This window comes from Macrotis lagotis, chromosome 1 (assembly GCF_037893015.1).
Source record: "Macrotis lagotis isolate mMagLag1 chromosome 1, bilby.v1.9.chrom.fasta, whole genome shotgun sequence".
In the NCBI taxonomy this organism is placed as follows: domain Eukaryota; kingdom Metazoa; phylum Chordata; class Mammalia; order Peramelemorphia; family Peramelidae; genus Macrotis; species Macrotis lagotis.
In genome coordinates this window covers 414487248-414504950 of record NC_133658.1, presented here as the reverse complement: position 1 = coordinate 414504950, position 17703 = coordinate 414487248, and the positions used below count along the sequence as shown (strand labels likewise).

The window sequence follows — 17703 nt, the reverse complement described above, 5'->3', positions numbered from 1 at the left end:
TTGTCATCTTCATTATGCTCTCATAGATATTATCCTTGAAGACTCTTTAAATGATCAAATATTTGCCTTTTTAAGGCATCAACTAAGAGCTAGTCTCAGAGCCAGTAAAATATGGGTTCAAGTACTGCCTCTGGCTCCACTCAGCTCTTTGTCACTGGACAGGGCCTGATTTCAGGGCCTCAGACAGTTCTCTACTCCAGGGAAGTTTGGGAAACTGAGAAGGTACAGACTGCCTTGATAGCCATTTCCTCTCTTGGGAGTTGCCTTTACCAGGTAAATTACAGTCTAATCCCTTTCCCTATCTCTAAGGTAGGATAAACAGAATTTAATTCTAAAGGTAAGTAATTTTTTTCTTACTACATGGCTAAAAACATTAGGTGAAAAGTGGCAACAACCAAAAGAAAATTAAACTGCTTCACAGTTTAAATTTAAATTCATTTTTTAAAAAACTGGATCTTAAATTTTTAGTGTGACCCATTGTCAGTTATAAGTTATATTTTCACTTGAACAATTTTTCACTTATTTTTGTTTGGGGAGTGGCATTAAATGTATTTTTCTTTTTATAACAATTTATTTAAAACATTTTTAACAATGTAGAAATAAAATTGTCTCTGGTTTTTAAGACCCCTTCTGCATTTCTTGTCTGTATATTTTAATGAGTTTTGTTTTTGTTGTATTAGTCATTTTAATTTCCATAGTTGATATGAATATTACATATGTTGATGAAATTTTTCTCAGTATTGCTTCCTTTGCTCTGCATTACTTCTGTTTTTCCATATTTCTCTGCATTCTTCCTGCTCAACATCTCTTTATGAACTAGTAATATTCTATTTCATTTATATACCATAATTTGTTTAGCTACCTCTTTCATTATAATTTTGAATGACATTTATTATCAAGTTATATTTGAAAAGTTATTGTGTGGATATGCTCATACATTTTTAAGGACCTTGAACCATTTCAAGTTTGTCAGATTAAGGAATGATCAATTTTTGGAACTGCTGAGATTTCAGGAATACTATCCAGAGGTCTTAAATTTGAATCTGTTTTCCCTGGGTCTTTACCCAGGTTCAATCCTAACACGATCTGTCATGATGTTAAGTCCCTTAGAGATTATGGAGAACTTCAGAATTTTTGCATTTTGGCCTTAAATTAACTTTTTTGCTTACAGTGCTGAGCCAAATAACAGACAAAGAAAAGGGGATCTTTGAAGAATTTGGTGCTGAGTAGAAATCATTTTGCAAGACTTTGTGCTTTAAATTGTCAATCAAAGAAGTTTATGAACAAATGGAAAGTCTGGGTACTGTCCAGGTAGGAGTTTGGCCATAAATATCCTTTCAAAGACTTATTTTACTTCTTCTCCACTTCACAGACCTTCACTCCATTAGTGGATAAATTGGGTTTGGGGTCTGTGGTTCCAGTGGAATTTCTTCTGGATCGAGATCTCCGATTCTTGTCAGATGCTACTGGATTACGCCTATTCCAGGTACTTGAACTCCTGCTCTAGAGCCTTGTAACTATTTCTGTTATCATTTACTTGACTAATATATATGCAGTCTATCAATCAATAAACATTTCCACAAGCATTTGCTAAGCGTCTACTATAAGCTCTAAGAAGTTACTGTGAAGAAGACTGAAGAAAAACTATAGTACTTCCCTTCATAGGCAGCTAAGTGGTGCAGTGGATAAAGCACCAGTCCCAGAGTCAGTAGTACCTGGGTTCAAATCCGGTCTCAGACATTTAATAATTACCTAGCTATGTGGCCTTGGACAGGCCACTTAACCCCATTTACCTTGCAAAAAAAAACCCTAAAAAATAAAATAAGGGAAACACAAATCAAATATATATATCTATGAAAATTGTATGTATGCCAGTGTGTATATATATGTATGTAAATATACACATATAAATGTCTCTTTGTAGGTATATATATGGATTTATATGTATGTCAGTATGTATATATGTTTATATCTAATATCTATATATCCATGCTTATAGTCATCTGGAGAGAAGTGAGAGAAAAAATAAATAGTACACAACAGAGAACAGAGAAAAAAACACAATAAAACAAAGAAAAGATGACCAATTTTGAACATAATATGTAATGTTTATTATACAGGCTCTCTTGAAATAGAAATTTATAGTTTTATGTTATGAATTCTCTCATGGTTCGCTACACATATGATAGTTTTATTTTGTATTAAAAATAGGATAAAAAGAAGAAATGATGAACAACAAAAATTTAGAGATACTTGGTTTGACATAAGAACTGAGAGAAGCTGAATTAAGTAGACCTAGAATAAAAATATATAAAAAATTTCCACCAAAATGTAAAACTTAAATGCTATATAATTTTAATGAAGAAACCTAGAGAAAAATGAAAAAAATCCCTCCCTTTTCATTAAAAAAATTGGGGCACAATGTATGTGGAATATTGTATGCTCTTAAATACATTTGCAGGGTCATCAGGTTTTGCTAAATTTCTAATAATTGTTGCAAAAGGATTTTGCCTTAATAAATTGTTGCAAATGTCCCACAAATATGTGACTGTGTGGCCTTGGATAGGCCACTTAACCCCATTTACCTTGCAAAAAACCTAAAAAAAAAATGTATGGGGAGGTGGTAGCTAGATGGCATAGTGGATAGAGCACCAGCCCTGGAATCAGGAGGACTTGAGTTCAAATTCAGCCTCAGGCACTTAATAATTACTTAGCTGTGTGACCTTGGGCAAGTCACTTAACCCCCTTGCCTTGTAATAAAAACCAAAAAAAACCCCCAAAAAAAATTAAAAACAAAAGAAGAAGAATGTATGGGGGGAGGCAACTAGATGATGCAGTGAATAGAGCATCTGCACTGGAGTCAGGAGGATCTAAGTTCGAATTAAGCCTCAGATATTTAATAATTACCTAGCTGTATGATCTTGGGCAAGTCACTTAACCCCATTGCCTTGCCAAAAAAAAGGTATGGGAATTTTTCTACTTGCCTTTAAACTTTGTAATTCCTTGAATTATTTTTAAGTATTAAAGAGTACCTTGACCAGCTGCTTGCTTCTCTGTAAAGTAACACTAGCGATCACACCTTTTCCCTTTGTATACTCTTGTGTTCTGAAAATTTAAAACTTCGAAAAATGAATAGAAAACATTGTGACTACAGAAATGATCAACAAGATTTAACATTAGAAATCTATCTGGGGTGGCTAGGTGGCACAGTGGATAAAGCACCAGCCTTGGAGTCAGGAGTACCTGGGTTCAAATCCAGTCTCAGACACTTAATAATTACCTAGCTTTGTGGCCTTAGGCAAGCCACTTAACCCCATTTGCCTTGCAAAAGCCTAAAAAAATAAAAATAAAAAAAGAAATCTATCTAATGGAAAAGATGGTAAGAGAGGGGAAAAGATGGTGGAAGGAAGTAAGGAAAGATTCTAAGTGACTGATAATTATTTTAATTATACTCGAAAACCTAAAGCAGTTGAAAGACTGTTTGCATTTTGAGCTTAGGCAAAAATTGGTAAATTGCCCATCAGAAGCTGCTGAGCAAAGTAGCAACATGTCTCCTAAGTCTGCTATAATTAGGAACTCCTGTCAACTAGACCTCCAGGACAGCAACCTGGCACTCTGCTATATTTCCCCAAGAGGGTTGATGATAAGAAGGTAGAGGAAGGCTGAGGAAGGCCCTTGCTTCCAGTAAGTTCAGGAGCAAGGAAATATTTGCCATGGCATGCAAAGAGTATTCATGTTTTTTAAGATACTTTGCTCCCCCTGAGAGAGGAGGAAGTGAATACTTCCCTACTCTCCAGCGTGTCAAGAAGACAAAGTATTTCTGAAAATAATTTTGAAGAAAAAAATTTTCAAAGAAGCAGAGACATTTCATTATCAGGAGGCTTAAGGAATAATGGATGAATGTGCTATAAAAGGATGGGAAGAAGTACCGTTGAATATCTAAAATATAACTTGTTATGGACTAGGTCGTGGCAGGGCAAGCAGGCATAAAGTTACATCTCTGACTTTTTAAGTACCTACTATATGCCAGGTCCTGTGCCTAAGGACAAAAAGGCAAAAGACAGTCCCTGCCCTCAAGGAGCTCATGATTTAATATTGAGGACAAGCAAATATGTACAAACAAGCTCTATACAGTATACATAGGAAATAATTAAGAAAGGCACAACAGGAAGAGGAGGCAGGAAAGTCATCCTATACAAAATGAAATTTAATGGAACTTAGAGGAAGCCAGGGAAGATAAAAGACAGATATGAGGAGAGAGAACATCCCAGGTATGGAGGAAAGCCAGGGAAAATATCCAGAACCAAAGATGGAGAGTCTTCTTTGTAGAAGAGCCAGGAAACCAATTTGAATTGAAGAGTATTTAAGAAGAAGACTAGAAAAGTAAGAGGGAGAGTTTTGAAGGATTTGGGGGGGTGCAGTAGGTAGCCAGTGAATTTATTGAGTAGAAGGGTGACATGATCAGACTTGAATTTTAGGAAAGTGACAGAATGAAGGATGAATTGGAGTGGAAAGAGACCTGAGACAGGTGAACCCACCAGCAGCCTATTGCAGTAATCAAGGCATGAGGTGATGACAGCCTGCATTAGAGTGGTGGCAATGTCAAAGGAGAAAAGGGGCATATTTGACAGATATTGTGCAAAGGTAGGTAGTTGACAAGCTGTTGCAGCAGATTAGATATGGGGATTGAGAGATAGTGAAGAGTTGAGGATTATCTGCCAGATTATTCACCTGAAGGACTGGGAAGAAGGTGCTACCCTCTATTAGAAAGAAGGAAGATAGGAGATGGGTTACAATTTAGGGGGGAAACTTGAGTATTTTTTAATTAATATTTTATTTGTTTTCCAATTATATTCAATAGTATTTTCTACCTATCATTTTTTGTAAGGTTTTGAATTTTACAATTTTTCCCCCACCCTCCTTTCCTTTCCCCATCCCCCCCACAGAAGGCACTGATTATCTTTACATTGTTTCCATGCTACATATTGATTGAAATTGAATGTGTTGAGAGAGAGAAATCATATCCTCGAGGAGAAAATATAATATTAGAAATAGCTAAATTGGGTAGTGCATAAGACATTCTTTTGTAAAAGAAATTGAAGATGATAGACTTTGGTCTTTGTTTATGATCTCCCAGTTTTAATGTTTTCCTCTCTAAAATACTTTATATTTGCAGACATGTTATTTGCCCCTCAATAATAGAAATTCTGTGAGGGCATAGATAATTTGATTTTTGTCTTTTTATCTCCAGCACCTCCAAAGCCCTACTCAGATGCCTTAGTGTGTTTTGGGTTTTTGTTTTTGTTTTTTTTTTGGCAAGGCAGTGGTGTTGCATGACTTGCCCAAGGTCACACAGCTAGGTAATTATTAAGTGTCTGAGGCTGGATTTGAACTCAGATACTCCTGACTCCAAGGCAAGAGTTCTATCCATTGTGCCACCTAGCTTCCCCTTAATGTGGTTTTAAAACCTCTCAGAATCTTTGTCAGCAGATTGAGTGTAAGGACTGGCAGATTCTAAGTGCTGAAAAGTCTTTTGAGTACAATTTTTGGAACAATTTTGAAAACCAAATTAGCTAAGTATGAAGAAGCACATCACCAACAGACTAGCCAAATAATGATGAGTAGATTTTTTTTCCTGCAATGATAACCCATGAAACAAAGAAAAAAATAGAAAATGACCCTTAATCCTATAAGGGTCTTTCTACTTCTGCAGTGATTGTTGCAGAAAATGCCAGGAACATCACAATTTTTATACCATAACAAAGCTTTAATTTTACTATTCCTATTCTGTGTAAAATATTTGTCCAGTAGCTATCATGTGACCATCGGCAAGAGGTACTAGATTGTATCAACCTTGGCATTCTTAAGATAAACCAGAAGAAAGCCGAAAGTTCAGCTGAAATGGTATACTTAGTACTCACATGTACTTCTTGTACTCACTTCTTTGAAGAAACAAAGTTATTGGTGGGGGATAGATTTTATTATACACTTAAATGTAACAAAAAAAATAGTGATGGGATACTTAGTCAACACATAATATTAGAGTGGAAAGATAGAAAATCACAATCATTCAAGAGGAAGGAATGAAAGAGCCCAAGGATTTGAATGTCACAAAGTATTCATACCTTAATATCATGAATATTTTTATTGGAAGGAAAAGATGTTAGGTACTGAACATGTACAGTACCAAAAGAAAAGGAAATAGATTATATTTTAATAAACAAGAAGTTAAATATTATTGTGTGGGAATTATCCCTGAATTAACTTTCTAGAAACCTTTGACCCATACCGTCATTAAGAATTAGGTTTTTTAATTTTTTTTGTTTGGTTTTTTATTTAATATTTATTCTCATTTTGTACAAATAATGGGGGTTTTTTACATTAATAAAATATTCTTGTTTAAGAGTAAATGAAATACCCCTCCCCCCATAAATATAGACTTGCTTGAGCGATAAAATAAAGGGGAGAGAAAAAATTTAAAATTAAAAAAAATAATAGTAATAATTGTAGGTATGGCCAGGTGGTGCAAAGGACGGAGGACCAGCCCTGGAGCCACGAACACCCGAGCCCACATCCGGCTCTGTACGCCCAACAATCACCCAGCCATGTGACATGCAAGCCACCCAAACCCCACTGCCCTGCAAAAACCAAAAAAAAAAAGGAAGAAAAAAGACCCAAAATAAAATAAAATAGTAATAATAGTAGGGGTGGCTGGGTGACAGACAGAGCATTGACCCTTGAGCCAGGAGCACCTGGGTCCAAATCCAGCCTCAGACACCCAACGATCACCCTGCTATGTGGCCCCCAGGCAGGCCACCCAGCCCAATTTGCCCTGCACCCCCCAAAAAAATAATAATAATAAAAAATGTGCTTGAGTCTTTGTTCCAACACCAACAACTCTGTTACGGGTGGATCACATTCTTTATGATAAGTCCATGGCAAAAGTTAATTCCATATTTTTCCACCATTGCCATTGCTGATCACAACTCCCTCCTTTCTTATTTCTCCACTACCATGTACTATATTTTCTCTCTCCTTTCACTCTGACTCTGCTGTAGGGTATCAGTGGTGCAGCAGACAGATCCCCGGCTCTGGGGCCAAGAGGCCCTGAGCCCCTATACCACCCCTTAGGCCCAGCATCCACCTGGCCCTATGGTCCAGGACAGGCCATCCAATCCCAGTCCCTTGCAAGAAGTAAAAAAGAAAATGTGTTATATCTGACCACTCTCCCCCCATGGTCCATCCTCTCCTCCATCACTCACATTCCCCCCCTCCCCCTATCCCCCACCTCCTTCTTACTCCAGATGTCTATACCCCATTGAGTATATATGCTGTTTCCTCTCCTAGCCACCTCTGATGAGAGCAAAGATTCCCTCATTCCCCCTTGCCTTCCCCCCTTCCATATCATTGTAATAGCTCATTGGAATAAAGAAAAATCTTATTATATGAAATATCTTGGCCTATTCCCCCTCTCCTTTTTCTTTCTCCCATTACATTTCCCTTTTTTTCCATTGACTCCATTTTTACACCATGTTTTATCTTCAAATTCCACTTTCTCCTGTGCTTCAACTATAAAAGGTCCCTCTACCTGCTCTATATATGAGAAGGTTCATATGAGTATCATCAGTGTCATTTTTCTATTCAGGAATACATGCAGTTCATCATCATTAAGTCCCTCATATTTTCCCCCTCTCCTCCAATCTCTATTCCTCACTTGAGTCCTGTATCTGAAGATCAAACCTTCTGTTCAGCTCTGGCCATTCCAACAGGAACATTTTAAATTCCCCTGGTTCATTGAAAGTCCATCTTTTTCCCTGGAAGAGGACATTCGGCCTTGCTGGGTAGTTGATTCTCGGTTGCATTCTAAGCTCTTTTGCCTTCCGGTATATTATATTCCAAGCCCTACAAGCTTCCAGTGTAGCTGCTGCTAAGTCCTGTGTGATCCTGACTGCAGCTCCACGATATTTGAACTGTGTCCTTCTGGCTGCTTGTAATATTTTCTCTTTGACTTGGGAGTTCTGGAACTTAGCTCTAATATTCCTAGGGGTTGGTTTTTTGGGATCTCTTTCTCAGTGGCGGGGGGGAGGGAATCGGTGGATTCTCTCCATTTCTATTTTGCCCTCTGCTTCTAGAATATCAGGGCAATTTTCCTGTAGTAATTCTTTGAAAATGATGTCAAGGCTCTTTTCCTGATCATAACTTTCAGGTATTCCAATAATTTTTAAATTATCTTTCCTAAGTCTGTTTTCCATATCAGTTGTTTTTTCAATGAGATATTTCACAGTTTCTTCTAATTTTTCATTTTTTTTGGTTTTGAAGTATTGAGTCCTGATTTCTAGTAAATTCATCAAATCTCCCTGAATTCTATTCTTTGTCTGAAGGATTTGTTCTCCTCAGGGAGTTTTCTTATCTCTTTTTCCATCTGGCCAAGTTTGCTTTTTAAGGCATTCTTCTCCTCCATAACTTTTTGAACTGTTTTATCCATTTGACCTAAGCTGGTTTTTAGCATGCTATTTTCTTCAGCATTTTTTTTGGATTTCCTCGATGAAGCTGCTGACTTCATTTATATGTTTTTCCTGTATTTCTCTCTTTTCTTTTCCCAGTTTTTCTTCCAACTCCTTCATTTTATTTTCAAAGTCTTTTTTGAGCTCTGTTATAGCCTGAGCCCAATTTCTGTTTTTCTTGGAGTCTTTAGATGCAGGAGCTTGTGCTTCCTCATCTTCAGACTGAGTATTTTGATCCTTCTTGGGCTCACAGGCAAAATATTTCTCAATGGTCTTGCTCTTGTTTCTCTGCTTGCTCATTTTCCCAGCTGGAGCCTGGTTTGGGGGTGCTTCCTGAGCTTGTGGGGCACTCCCACAAGGGTCTCAGTATGTGAGGCTCTGTCTTCACTCCTGGTCTGTGAATGACCATATGCCCCCCACCCCCTGCTATGGGGCTGAGGTGGGGGGCCCTACTGTTCTATGGGGGGGGGGGTCGTAGACTGAGATCAGGATCTGAATGTGGTCAGAGCCCCAGAGTCCTGTTCCTGGGGCAGAGGAGAGAGCTCTGCAGTCTCTCTTCACTCCCCTCCCTCAGCTCAATGGGCTCATGCCCTGGGGGCTCCTGCTTACCTGCTCTGCCTGCTTCTGTTTCCAGATCTGGGCTGCAGAATGACCATGGCTGCTAGCTGTGTGCCCTGAGGGCTGGGCTCCACAGTGCTCTGGCAGAGGTCCCCCGCTGTTCCCCCACTTTGTGGCCGGTGCTCCCCGGGGTGCAGCTCAGGAGACTCCCAGTGCCCTGGAGCTACCTCCGGGAGGCTGAAGTTCTTTTGCTCTGGGGGGCCACCCCTCTGGCGGGCCGCCCTTCCCACCCCAGGGAGCAGAGCCTTTCTGCTCTTTTCCAGGTTACCTTGAGTAGGAGAACTGCCTTTTTGGGTCCCTCTGTGGCTTCTGTCTCTCAAAAGTTTAGAGTCCTTAGTTTAGTTTATGAGTTTTATCAGAGAGCACCTAAGACATGATCCTTTCTTGTCACCATCTTGGCTCCGCCCCGAGAATTAGTTTTTGGGGACGGCAAGGTGAAGCAGTGGATGAAGCATCTGCCCTGGAGTCAGGAGTACCTGAGTTCAAATCCAGCCTCAGACACTCAATAATTACCCAGCTGTGTGGCCTTGGGCAAGCCACATAACCCCATTGCCTAGGCAAAAGCCTAAAAAAAAGAGTTTTTAAAAGAAAAACAATATGGGGGGGGGGGTTGTACCAAAGAAACAACTTTAATACTAATCTCTTTAAGCAAGTAATTGACTGTTAAAATTGAAAATGAACAGTATATAATATATCAATCCTTGTTATAATAATTTTATATGGCAGTTTAACAAATACAAATTAATTGCCACAACAAAGAAAACAAAAAAGCCAGAAAGTACCTTAGTCAACATCAGATTTACTTTCCTAATAGAGATAGAGATGACTGCCAAAGGCTGTAACACCAGGTTAGAGAAGAAACTCATGTATAAAATGTTCTGAAGAAGACTGATGGATTATTATGAGCATATCATCTAGTATTATAAAGAATGAATTGGCAAACAAAATTAGCTTAAAGACATTCAACAAAGCAAAATCATTCCAGAGGCAATTAAAAATAAAAATGGAAAGATAGCAAAACAAGGGGGAAATATTTGTAAAAGTCATATTAAATACTCCCACCTGATCACAGAACTAGATTTGGACCCTACCATTACAATTCCAGATGTCTAAGAGGGGAGGTATATAAATAGCACACAGAGAGCAGTTAGGCAAAAGCAGCTTGATTGGATTAAGTATAAAAAGAGAATACATCCATGCTGGAGGAGACGTAATTGTGGAAGGTGTTGATGGATCATTGGATAAATACCTGAAGGAAAGAATATATCAAAAGCATGGGGGGGGGTCTCATTAAAATTGAAAATTTAATTAATATTGATCAAGAGAATATTATTACTATCAGCCTATTGTCTCTTTATTCAGAGTCATATGAGAATCCCATACACTGGACATTTTTGAAGAGGATGTTAGTGAAGAACAGTCAGGTGTTCACAAGCACTATTCGGCAATAGATTGCATCTTTACTATTTCACAGTTAACTGAAAGATGTAGAATGAGATCTCACTTTGCTTATTTGATTATTAAAAAGCATTTGATGGAGTAGAGTAGAATATTAATAGACCCTCTTTCAACAAAGTGTCTCCAATCTATATGTTGAAATCATTCAAATAATTTGAAAGAAATAAAAACAAAAATGATATGCAGTTCAGTGACCCCCTTATCATAAATATCAGAGAAGGCATAAATGAGCGAAATATATGTGTGGTGGAGATTCAGCAGTGTCCAAATTGAAATTTCTTATAGATGGATTATATTATAATTATTATGATATTAAATAGATCATCTTATCTGCAAATGACATCTGCATCAAAACATTTCAGAATATCCTAGAAAATATAATTACAGGAGTTTGGACCTGACTGCACAAGAAAGACTTAAATGCATTTAAGATGTCTTTTGCCCAGATAACACCTGTATCTACATAAACAAGTTGAGTCCAGAGTTAAAACAAGAAGAAGAATGTAAACTGGATTAACTTCTGAAAATTGCAAAGCTTTTTAATGACCCCAAGCTTCCACAACAGCAAAGGTCTTTCTTTTTCATACCAGTTTTAAAGATGGGAGTATGGACAGTCGAGAGGTACTTGTTGGTGGTTTGCAGGTTGTGACTTGATCAGTGAGGAACTTAGAACAGGAATGAAAGGTGCCATCAGGGAATTTTATAGTACGAAGAAAGGTTGGTCCCAAGTTGAGAGGAATGGATGACGTGTGGACAATCAGAGTGCTCTACTGTTCCTTGGAGATCTTGTCAAAAAAGCAAGGAGAGCCTCCCGGGTCTCCCTGTGGCTAACACATGAAAAGCTATGGAGAAGAATTGTTCAGGATGGTCAGATATGGATAGGTTGTGATTTCTATACTTAAGAAGAAATAACCAAATCAGTCCATTTGAATATTCCCCAGCACCTGGTAGGTACATAGTAAATACTTAATAAATGAATGTTGAATTGTTGGATAAATGAATTCTGCAATCCTACAAACTTGGATTTACAGATGCCAACAAGAACAAGATGATTGGGAATGATCAGAGAAAAAGACAAAAGTAATTGATAATTCCCTGCTTAGGGATATTGAGCCAACTTTTGTTGATCTGACATGAACAATTGAAAGATTGCCTGTCTTCTGGGGTGCAGTATTAGAGACCTGAGAAAAAAAACTTCAAAGAGATTTGTCAGCACTATAGACTCCTGCCCATTCCTAGTGAATTGTTTAGAGACAAATGAAAGCAACATAATGAAGTAGTAAGAGATATAGACTTAAAGCAAGATGAGCTGTCTACCTGTCTTCAAAATCCTCCAGAATGCCTCTGTGACCCTGGTGAGGGGCAGCTTCTCCTTATCTGTAAGGTTGGACCACATAATCTAGAATGTTCTTGTTCTTAAATCATTATGAACTCTTAGGAAATTCAAGGCTTTAGGAGACTCAGTTAATGTTATGTCACTGCTATCATTTGAAATTTGGGAAATGAATAGGTAAAAAATCATAAAATGTAATTTGGATTCTGAACCACAGCTTAAAATAGAAGAATAATGGACTAGGAATGTGGGATACTCAACCAGGACTGGCAAAAATATATTTGTCTAGAAACTTGCAATCTTTTGAAGAGGGCTTTAAACTGAGAGTGGAAGAAAAAGAGAAAGGCAACTGCCTACATATCTCAAAGAATAGAAGCTACATCTTAGAAAAGAAGGCATTTGGCCTATATTCCTTATTAATAAAATCTGAAATTAATGTGTCTTGTTTGCATTAGAGGCAGGCAAATGTTCTAGTGTTCAAAAAAGAAAAAAAATGGGGAGTCCTTGATTTTCAGTTCCTGGCAAAATTCTAAGGCACTGTCTTTGTTCTAAAAGTATAGTTTGTAAGCTTTTGGAATCAGGGGCCATGAAGGCTAAAAGTCAATATTTTGTCTCTTTTTTAGTCAAGACCATTAGTGTGTAATAATTGGTAGACATTAGTCTGTCTAGATTTCAGCAAGGTATTTGACTCAGTCTCATATTCTTGAGGACAAGTTGAATAGTTGCATCATTTCTCTGCTCAGAAAATTCTGGTGGTTCATTGCCTTTATGATCAAATGTAGATTCCTCTATTTTTGTATCCCCAGTTCCTAGCATATAATTGGTACTTTATAATGGTTGCTTGACTAGGTTTGTATAGTTAGGTACATTCTGAATAGGTTAAATGAAGTAGCCCCTCAAAGTAGTGAATTGTCTGTGATGTCAGCTTGGAAGAAAATTTCTGGTTGAGTATTTGGCTGTGGGTTTAGCATCATCAATGACTTGTAAAAAGGCACATCTGAGATTCTTATCAGATTGTAAATTTCTCCAAGCCTAGGCTGATGAGCTTATGGGAAAAGAATCAAAACAAATGTTGACAGGCTAGGATGAAGGGCCAAATGTTAGAAGATAAAAGTTCAAGGGGGGGGGGGGGCTAGTTGGCATAGTGGATAAAGCACCGGCCCTGGAGTCAGGAGTACTACCTGGGTTCAAATCCCGACTCAGACACTTAATAATTACCTAGCTGTGTGGCCTTGGGTAAGCCACTTAGCCCCATTTGCCTTTCAAAAACCTTAAAAAAAAAAAAGATTTTTCAAGGCCATGGGGTTAAGTGGCTTGCCCAAGGCCACACAGCTAGGTAATTATTGAGTGTCTGAGGTCGAATTTGAACCCAGGTACTCTTGACTCCAGGGCTGGTGCTGTATCCACTGCGCCACCTAGCTGCCCCCGCAAGGGTATTTTCAAGCTAAAAAGATAATGTGAACAAGAGAAACCATGCAATATATACAGATCATTTGAAAGAGCTGAATTTTAGCTAACTTGAAAAGGAGAAGATTATAATGGGCAGGTGTATTGGCCATCTTCAAGTGTTTGAAGAGCTGTCATAAGAAAAAGAGATCAAATTTATTCACATGATCCCAGAGGGCATATTTTTACTTTATATTATCAGAAACAACTTTGTCCAGAAGTGAAATGGAAGCCTGAGTAGTGAATTCCCCCCTCCCTGGAGGGCTTCCTTGGGAAGCTAAATGATTTATTGGGGTTGACACTGAAAAGATTCTGTTCAGATGACACAGACTAGATGATGTCCTTTCCAGCTATTGAAATTCTGTAATTTATGATTTTGTAACTTTGAGCCACAACTATTATGGTTACTTCAGAGGTAAGGGTATCCCTGATTCATGCCACACCTCCCACTTAATAAAGTTTCAGAGGATCCAGGCCTGCTACAATGGCAGGGCCATCCAGAAGTGAGGAGACTGTTCAAATATGAATTTTTTTTTTTTGCAGGGCAGTGGGGTTAAGTGGCTTGCCCAAGGCCACACAGCTAGGTAATTATTAAGTGTCTGAGGCCAGATTTGAACTCAGGTACTCCTGACTCCAGGGCCGGTGCTCTATCCACTGTGCCACCTAGCCATCCCAAATATGAATTTCATTGTAGATAAAACCTAAGCATAGTAGATGGTTGGGATTATAATCTGGTTAATGCTGTATTTATTTTAGGTTTTTTTGGATCAAACTTTCTGAAAGTTAGAGATGAGATTTCTATAGAGCTTCTCTACTTATTCTAAAACTCTGTCATGGTGATACTATAAAAAAAGAACTAAGTCTAGTATAAAAAGGACCTCTGTTTAACTACCACTAGTGTTGTTTACTGCCAACTGGACAAATCACTTAATTTTCCTGGGCCTCAGTTTCTTCATCTACAAAATGAGGACATCATACTAGATCAGAGTTCTTAAGCTGAGACCCACTTAGCTACTATGGATAATTTTCAGAGGATCCATGACTTTGGATGGGAAAGAAAAGATTTTATCTTTATTTTAATGTGATTGGATTCTTCTGTAATACTAATCCTATGTATTTTCAAAACATTCTCTTGATAAGGGGACTGTGGACTTCACCAGATGGCCAAGGGCTTTAGGACACAAAAAATGTTAAGAACCTCATGGCCAGGTTATCCTTGAGAACCCTTTCAGCACTAGTCCTAGGAGCTTAAATCTAGACTACTTAGGAGGCTATTTCTTTTCTGTTCTTACCAACTAGATGCTATTGCTCGTAACTCCAACATTTTGTATCTTTTTATTTTTTTGGCAGATGGGAACAGAGAGCCAGAATCAGATTCTTTTAGAACATGCTGCATTGAGAGATACAGTTAATGCTTTGATCAGTGACCAAAAGCTCCAGGAGATATTCAGTAGAGGTAAGAACTGTGCCTTAGCTACTTAGAGCAAGCCTTTGACCAGTGTTGAGGATGGTGAAATTAGGCGCCATGTTCTTTAGTAGTCATTTCTCAAAAGTAAAGTTGTGCAATGTGAAGTTATATAAAGTTTTCTTGCATATATTATTTCAGAAGAGATTAAAAAGCCCAGTTCCCTTCTCCCAGTACTGTGGCATATTCAGATTTCCACAAATGATCCTAGTTGAATTGGCTGTTGCTTTGCTTATTTTCCCCTCTTCCGCACTTTCTTTTCCCCACTGAGTCTTGCAAATATTTAGATTCAGTAGCATAGGGTCCCCAAACAGGGTTGTGACTCTGCCCCTAAAGGAAGTGTAAGCAGGTTCAGGAAGAAAATTGACCTCCTGATAAGGTGAAGGAAGGGGGGAAAGAGGAGAGAAAAGAGTTAAGGGATATCAGAGACTATTGTAGCTTGGGAGGGGGTTTGGTCATCAAGAAAACCAGCTGAATAAGTAGAACCACTATTACCTGTGGATAGAATAGCACATGCACTTTCTCACTCAACTAGGAAGAAAGATGTTAAATTTGATCAAATAGTTATTAGTATAGAAGCTATTGAGAATGTGATATATATCATTCTTAAGCACAATGGTTTATTCAATTTATTAATGTTACTTTTTTAAACCCTCTCTCCCCATTTTATATATATATATATATATATATATAAACAATTTTTAAAATAATTTTTCTTATCCCATAATCAGGGAAAGTAAACCCAAAGTTTAGGAGGGTCTTTAGGGAGAAGTTCCCAGTAAATGACAGAATTGTGGGAGATTTGAGGAGAAGCAATGTAAAGGAACTGAACAAAACCATCAGCTTTTTACTTTTGGTATGTCCATATCTATTAGATGGTTGAATATGAGGATCTAGCTTTCCTAATTTATTCACTTCTACATGAAAACTGAAAGCACAAATATTAACTGACAATGCAAATATTAGTGCTGTACACTATACGTATATCTGCTTTGAATGTCCTGGTAAAATGGAGCTCATGTTGGATCTTTTCAAGATTGATACTGACTGATTTCACCTCTAGGTCCTTATAGTGTAAAAGGCCAAAGGGTTAAAGTATATCAGCCAGAAGGTGAAGAAGGTTGGGTCTGTGGTGTTGTAAGCCGTCAAGACTCCATCACTCGTCTTATGGAGGTGTCTTTATCGGAGGTGAGAACCTTGGGACCTTGAGTTTACATTTTCTTATATAAAATACTATTATATTTCAAATTCATAACAGTTTTAATAAGCAATTGCCATTTCTTTTTTACTTTTCCATGCAAGAGTTTGTTTTCCTTTAGAATTGGGAATGGATGTGAAACAGGAAAAAATAAAATACTTGTTAACTAAAAAAAGCAAGAGGTGGGGGGAATGGTAAGGAATAGTAAGCAAATATGGATTTCTGAGGTTTTTAAATGTACTTTGCCCATAAAACTCAGGAAATGGTTTCTGGTAAGCTAAATGAATCAAGAAACCTAATCTAGTCAGTGGATAGAGCAGTGGCCCTGGAGTCAGGAGGACCTGAGTTCAAATCTGACCTCAGACACTTAATAATTACCTAGCTGTGTGGCCTTGGGCAAGCCACTTAACCCCACTGCCTTACAACAACAACAAAAAAGAGGCTGCTAGGTGGTGCAGTGGATAGAGCACTGGCCCTGGAGTCAGGAGTACCTGAGTTCAAATCCAGTCTTACATACTTTAGTAATTACTTAGCTGTGTGGCCTTGGTCAAGCCACTTAACCCCATTGCCTTGCAAAAAATAAAAAAATTAAAAATAATAAACAACAACAAAAACCCTAAAAAAAATAAAAATAGAAACCTAATCTAGACTCAGTAATCAAATGGTTTATTATCGAGATTTCTTAAAAAATAAATGCATTTACAATAGTATCTCTGAAAATTAAAGGTAATCATATTTTACTTTTTCGAGTACATTTAATACAAGTATCAAAGGTTGTATATGATTGGGTTTCAGAAGCATTTCTACTCTTCTGGTCTCAGTAATAAAATGAAGAAAAGTTTGAAAGTATAGAAGTAGAAACTGTAATTTCTAAGAAAAAACATGAATGTTGAATTAATTAGTATGTGTCATGTATTTCTCTTGGCTGATATATTTAAATATTTTCTTTAATTCTCATATTTCTTGCCATTTTGCTCCAATCTCTCTCATCAACTGAAAATTATCAGAGTGGTGAGATCAAATCAGTGGATCCCAGACTAATACATGTGATGTTGATGGACAACTCTACTCAGAATGAGGTACAGTAGTGCCCTGAGTCTTTCAAAGTAAGGTCTCGGCTTCATTATTTAATCCATATTTATTACACATACTAAAGGAAATTGAATATTAATTATATGTACTTTTTCCCCATCCCTACTACCTACCCTCTTACTCCCACATACTTATAAGCATACATTCACACATATACATTCTCTTTCCCATGGTACCATAAACAGTAATTCCATATTTTGGTTTGGTTAAGGTAAAGGTGAATAAGAGGGGATGTTTTATTTTATTTATTATCTCATAGTGAACATTTTCAATCATAATTCTATTACCAGTCACTCTCAGATTCAAAACCAAAAAGCCAAACTCTTGACTTCTTAGATATTATAAGTAGACTCTTATATTTGAAAGATGTGCTAGATAGAATTACCATATTAAGATACCAATTAAAATAAATTAAAGAGAAATTACATCCTTTGCATTATATCATACTTGAGCTCCAAAGGGTATGTAAAATTTTATGATGACACTTTGTTTCCTTGTTCAGCACTCACTGAATTACTCAGAATAGTTGTAGTACAGTTTGTATATTATAGATCAGGAAAACTCCTTCAAGTTAAACCAACCTATCAGT

General features: G+C 37.5%; 1 protein-coding gene across 3 annotated transcripts in view; it reads left to right on the top strand.

Moving 5' to 3' along the window:
• Positions 1-17703, top strand: part of KDM3B (lysine demethylase 3B) — a 66046-nt gene that overhangs the window by 14945 nt on the left and 33398 nt on the right. For all 3 annotated transcript variants that reach the window (XM_074212939.1, XM_074212938.1, XM_074212940.1), the window contains exons 3-6: positions 1373-1486; positions 14710-14815; positions 15888-16012; positions 17030-17101. In XM_074212939.1, the coding sequence (XP_074069040.1) occupies positions 1373-1486; positions 14710-14815; positions 15888-16012; positions 17030-17101 (417 nt within the window). The remainder of the gene's footprint in view (positions 1-1372; positions 1487-14709; positions 14816-15887; positions 16013-17029; positions 17102-17703) is intronic.